Source organism: Amphiura filiformis, chromosome 12 (genome assembly GCF_039555335.1).
Source record: "Amphiura filiformis chromosome 12, Afil_fr2py, whole genome shotgun sequence".
NCBI lineage: Eukaryota > Metazoa > Echinodermata > Ophiuroidea > Amphilepidida > Amphiuridae > Amphiura > Amphiura filiformis.
In genome coordinates this window covers 50,148,109-50,154,113 of record NC_092639.1, presented here as the reverse complement: position 1 = coordinate 50,154,113, position 6,005 = coordinate 50,148,109, and the positions used below count along the sequence as shown (strand labels likewise).

The following is a 6,005-nucleotide window of genomic DNA, read 5'->3' as shown; positions in this document are numbered from 1 at the left end:
ATTGTGCCAAAATATCACGTTCACTCAGAATAACGAGTTTTTTTGTATTCTGCCGAATTCATGACGACATTATTACCACTCGACATGCTCGAACTAGAAGACACTTTATTCTTTTAATGTATTTAAAAAGCAATTATCGCTGATTAAATACAAAAGATACTTAATATTCAGTAACAACAAAAATAATGAGATTCAAACAATTTTACAATTCACTACTTTATTATTATTTTATTAAGATATGGTACTATTTGTCAGCGGTTCTTTAGGTATCTAATGTCAATACAATTCTGGTAAATACATCAATAGATTATTGCAAGTACACAACACTCACTGAATGGATATAAATAACGTCTTATAACGCTGTAAGAAAGTTGCAAGAACAAGGCTTCAACGTATTAAAACATCATGTGTCAGACCATAAAAGCCAAATCACGGACCAATGGCCTCACTCCCCTCGAACCTTTTATCTTCTCTGGTTCAAGATCATGGTGGAATCTACACAAAGCATTATCATATCCCTTTATAAACTTGGAATAAGAACTTGGGGAAGAAAATATGAATGCATATGAATAATATGAAAATGCGTAAATATGAATTTGAATACGTAAATATGAAAACAAAGAATGTATAATATAGAAACCTGACGTTTAGAAATAAAAACATAACATTTTTTCTAGGGATAAAGTTACCCCAGGTGGAGACCAGTTAGCTTCAAATCTCAAAGGCGGTTTTAATGGTACCCACGATTTAGTTTTTCCGCATTTTCCTAGCACGCCTTGGTGCTAAATACCAGTATTTTCTACGTTTTGATACGGGCTTTGGCTTTGGCTTTGGCGTCGTTAATAACTCAGTCGGAGACACTGGAGATGACACTGGCGATTCCCCTACGTTGCATAGATCACTTTGGCAACACTCTATACCGTAGCCTTGCATTTCGAAGATCTCCTTATTCATGTTATTAGTGCAGACATCTAGCAATTCTTCAACTGCGCAACTTCGTGTTATGCTTGCAGGAAATGGTGGAGATGGTGGAGTTGTAAATGTCTGAAATAATAGATAAAGACAAGAGTTCTTAATAATAAGAGTCAACGTTTTAAAGGTATTGTCTACAGAAAAAGTCATTTGATTTGGGAATTATTTACCAAATGGCGGGGGGTGGGGTGGTGATGTGCTTTTTGGGTTGGCTCAGTGTGGTGGTCGAGTTGGTGGGGGTGGGGTCTGGCATTGAATCCCAGTTATCATGGTGGACTTGCCTTTTCATACACGTCTGCAATATTGGCTTTCTGAGTAATATTTGTGTAATAATAATTTTTGATTTTTGATAGTATCATATTTAGTTTTTTTGATATTTTGATGTTAATGTGTGCAACGTTTAAAATTTTTAAAGGACCCCTTTGGAAATAAGCCCTTCTTAGTGCTTAAAGTGTTATCCTATGCATATCTTCAATTGTATTGTATATTGTAATTTTAAATGTAATGTTAATGTCTTTTTTATATTCTATGTTTTTAATATGAACTCTGTAAATTGAATGATATGCATGAATAAACTCAAATCAAATCAAATCAAATCAAATCCTCTTTCGTGTATGTGATTTTACTTTTATGGTCTTAACGTTTTTTCTTAAATTTGAACATTAATGTAGCAGTATAGGGGCTGAAATTTCCGTGTTGTTGGATAGATGTTTGATGAATCATATATCAAAATGTTCAGAAGAGTCTGGAGAATCTTTTCTGCCATGTTGTCAAATTTGTAACGAAACTGTTAAATAGAGCACTTTTGGCTGCATGAACCCTATACTGTAGCCGTCATGAAACTACCACTCTAGAGGTGTGACGGTTTCGGTATTTTCTCAGGAACCCAAATTGGCATTCAATATTAATAAGGGACGATTTATATCAACATTGCGGGGCTTATCGGTATGCACAAACGACGACGAACTTATCAGAACTCAATTATTTGAAATGACGAAATAGTTGGTACTTACAATGCAAGTTTCAGACGGACACGCGAAGGCAAAAACACTCAGTGGATCACCTGTACCATCAAAATCGTCTCTCCCGCAAGTATTGTTATCAACCGGCATTCCATCAGGCGTCAATTCAGCCTGACATTGATAACATTTGAATATATCCGCATCTACCTCTTCAAAACTCCGGCTATTGCAGTCATCTTTATCACAACAATAGGCGCACAAGCGTGTACCCGGATACATTTGGCAGCCTTGGAAGGAGCAGTCAATATCTGAATCTGTGGTGCATCCTCTGTATACGGCGTTGTAATCGTAGAATTCATTTGATACTGCCGTCACATTTGCCTTTAGATTTGAAGAAAGTGTACAAAAGTTAGTCAGACGATTTGTTAAAATAAAATCTGAAATGTCTACTATTAAAGAAAATGTTTGAATGTCTTTCTTTGTATTCATTGATTGGGAACAATTCAGAAGTTATTAATCTTATTGAATTGAATACATGAATTCAAAACCCACCCAAGTCCATGGGAAGTGATTTTGAGGAAAAAAAACCGATGTGTCATTTTAATTCCTTCAGTTAGATTTACCTGGTCCATATGGTAAGTTTTATGTGCAAATGAGTGGGTTAAACTGTATTAGGTATGACGATTAGCATTTCAGGGACTTCGTGGGGTTCATTTTAAATGCTGGAATTGGGTGGTTTTTTGAATCATATACAAAGACAACAATGTTGGAATGAGATTACCACTAGTAAGATAATACAAAATAAAGCACATAGGTATGTATAATGTTGATAAGCAGTCTGCTATGTAATATAAACCACACACTTTCCTTGATTAAACCCATTTTGTTTCCAAAAGTCACTCTCCAGCAATGAATGTGTTACAAGTGGACTTTTATACATACTGGATTTCAATCAATGTGTTACAAGACTCAGATCATGGACTTTGGTGGTTCTTTCATACATGCTATTTCTCACATGCTCAATAGACACAGAGGATGAATTTGAGTTGTTCTTTCATACATATGACAGGCCTATGTATAGCAACAATTTCCCATGCTTAACTCAATTTGGCCAAAGTATGGACTTGGGTGGGTTTTGTATTCATATATTCAATTCTATTATGGAAGTGAACCGAATGCAACTTTATTTTGCATTTCCTTTTCAGATTAATCTTAAACCAAGTAGGCGTACTGACCGAGGGACAATTGCCCCATGTTTTGCTCCAAATTGTCCCCTTCTTGGGCCATGTTAGCATTGAAATAGGGACACGGTGGTGCAGCGGTACAGGCTCTGCCTTGTAATCGGTGATTGCGAGTTCGAGCCCCGGCGGTACAATCGTGTTGTGCTCTTGGTCAAGACGCTGTACATTACTTGCCTCTCTCTACCCAGGGGTGAAATGGGGGAGCTGTTATGAATATTGTCCATTGAGCGCCGCCCAAAGGTATGAGCATGCCTTGGGCATTGAATGGCAGCTGACATATTCTAACGACAACAGAATAAATGTAAAGCGCGTTGGTACACGTGAAAGGCGCTGTACCAACATTAATTTTTTTATTTATTTTAAATAAAAAATAGTACATGACTGCACATTTGTCCCAGTCAAGTCATTTTGTTTTGGTAACGAGTCTGCAGCGGTACTATTTTGCAGTTTTGCTTCCCCGAATATTTTGCCCGGTAACCCACTAATTAAATCTAATTCTATCTTTCATACTTTCACAGTGTTTCTCGAGTACTTAATGGACATCATCTCTACTCACATAGCATTGGCCATCACATTCAACTAGTTCAATCTCAGAAGATTCCAAGGGATCCATACATCCTGATTGGCCTCGGATCGTTGATGTGATGTTCTCAAAAAGACATTGATGACATTGGATTGCGCTGCCATAACCTAGAGGCAAAAGTATATATCAACTTTTAGAATAATATTTATTTACTTGTAGAACATTTGGGATAATTGAATACAAATCTAAAGCGACAAGTTCCAAATCAGCGACCGAGGAGCAAAGGCCAAATATACATCATCCATATTCATAACCATGATAACTTACAGAAAGTTTCATGTTTATTCAAAAAAGAAATTCAAATATTACGAACAGCTTGTAAATTTTTAGAAACCTCCGGTTTGCTACAAATTATGAACACGGAGCGTAGCTACGTTGAGGCAAGTGAGGCTTGAATTAAAAAAATTAAATAAGAGTTCAATTGTACGTAATTATGATTTCAATACCTATAATCAAAACTAACAAGTAGCCTACACTTTACATTACTTTACTTTGCACCTTTACAGCTCAGATCTTAACTATTTTTGTATATACTTACAGGTAAACGTCGCGAGAACAAAAAACGAGAAAATCTGTCTCACATCCATTGTGTCAAATCACAGAATAAGCTAGCGTTCAAGCACACGCCGGTAACCTTACACTACAGCGATTCTACACTACAACAATATTCAATAAATTGCTCATTGAACTAATTACGTTTCCGGGGGAGCACTCATTAATATCTACTGGATAGGATATGTGCCTTATTTGCATCACTTTTTAACACACATTTGTCTAAATCTATTTTTTTTAAATGTATGTGTTATTTAATCTATTGAATTATCGATTCTTCGAAGGATTAATTGATTGATTGATTAAATGATTGAATTGATTGATTTGATTGATTGATTGATTGATTGATTGATAGAATCGATTGATTAATTGATCGATGATTGATTGATTGATTGATTGATTGATCGTTTAACTGTTTGATCAATCATTTGCTATTGATTATATTCGATATTTCTCAAACTTATTTTGCAGAAACAATACAAATCGTCCCCCTAACTTTTCTTTCTTACTCATTTCTTTAAGATTTTAGAACCCACATGTAGAACCCTTATTAATTAAGACGTTCCGAAATTTTCGCAATAATACAGCTCAATAAACCTACCAAAATAGAGTGTGACCCCTGGTAGCTCATATCAAGCAATACAAGTTTACCATGTATAGTGTAGTACAATTTTGTTACGAATGATGCATGAATGAATTTGACCTCTGTTTCTTTTGTATAGTTATGCATTCTCACCAAAAGGCTAAACACTTAAGGGTAGACGAGGTGTTGTTGGTCGAAGCAACCAAAAAACGCGATTTTCATTCTCTAGATCAATAAATTATTGACAAATAACACCTTGATGTTTGCAAAAGTGCATTCTACAAATTATATAATTTGAAAACTTGCTTAATTTATTGTTGTTAATTAGTTATATACATTTTACAAAAGTGTTGTTGTTTCAGCCCTCTTTACAACATAACTCAAGAACCACAGGACCTACAAAATTATTTCTGTGATATTTGAATTCTTCTACACGCTCGCAAGGAAATGAGCAATGCAATTTTTGCCAAAGCTCATTACCATTCGAAAGATGTTGTGAACTACCAAATCGCAACACTTTAAAATAGTGTATTACCTTAAAGGTTGATAACTCTTAAAGCAGGTCAAAGACAATGCAACGCATTGTATGTGACATGCTACCAAAAACGTTATGCTCACTATAAAGTAACTATATTATTTTTTGTAAAGCAAGGTCAAAAAATAAAACATTTTTATGATCCTTATTATGTTCACAAAAGTTGCCACCCCGGGGTTGGCACTAGTTGATTCTATATTTTTATAGGTATATATTTCTCAAACTCAAATCCGTCCTTCTAAACTCTCTTTTATTTTAGGTCTGTTCCTTGGTACCCACATGTAGACCCCTTAACAAAGGCGTTCCAAAGTTTTCGCAATTAAGTTCAATAAATACCTACCAAAACTGAGTGTGACCCCTGGTAGTTCATATTCGAGTACTAAAAGTTTATCATGTATATAGTACGTTTAGTACAATATTTTGTTATGAACGATACATGAATAAATTTGACCTCTCTTTCTTTTGTACAGTTATACATTCTCACCAAAATACTAGCTAAATACTAAAAGGTTCACTTGTTTACTCTTAAATCAATCAGGTCAAAGACAATGCAACGTATTGTACATAACATGTGTCT

At 35.1% G+C, this 6,005-nt stretch overlaps 1 protein-coding gene across 1 annotated transcript; it reads right to left on the bottom strand.

The window, feature by feature from the left end:
- Window positions 1–200: 200 nt before the first annotated feature.
- On the bottom strand, window positions 201–4,434 carry LOC140166351 (uncharacterized). The gene is made up of 4 exons (XM_072189795.1): window positions 4,297–4,434; window positions 3,732–3,865; window positions 1,986–2,315; window positions 201–1,044 (listed from the first exon to the last, which is right to left on the bottom strand). Exons 1-4 carry the CDS (start codon window positions 4,343–4,345, stop codon window positions 748–750), a joined length of 810 nt encoding a protein of 269 aa, XP_072045896.1. The 5' UTR covers window positions 4,346–4,434; the 3' UTR covers window positions 201–747.
- Between the last annotated feature and the right edge of the window lie 1,571 nt (window positions 4,435–6,005).

Coding starts and splice junctions, on each gene's coding strand:
- LOC140166351 (XM_072189795.1), bottom strand. CDS start 4,345: ATGGATGTGAGACAGATTTTCTCGTTTTTTGTTCTCGCGACGTTTACC. Junction 3,866..4,296: donor TGTTCTCGCGACGTTTACCT/GTAAGTATATAC, acceptor TTTTGCCTCTAG/GTTATGGCAGCGCAATCCAA. Junction 2,316..3,731: donor AATGTGATGGCCAATGCTAT/GTGAGTAGAGAT, acceptor TCAAATCTAAAG/GCAAATGTGACGGCAGTATC.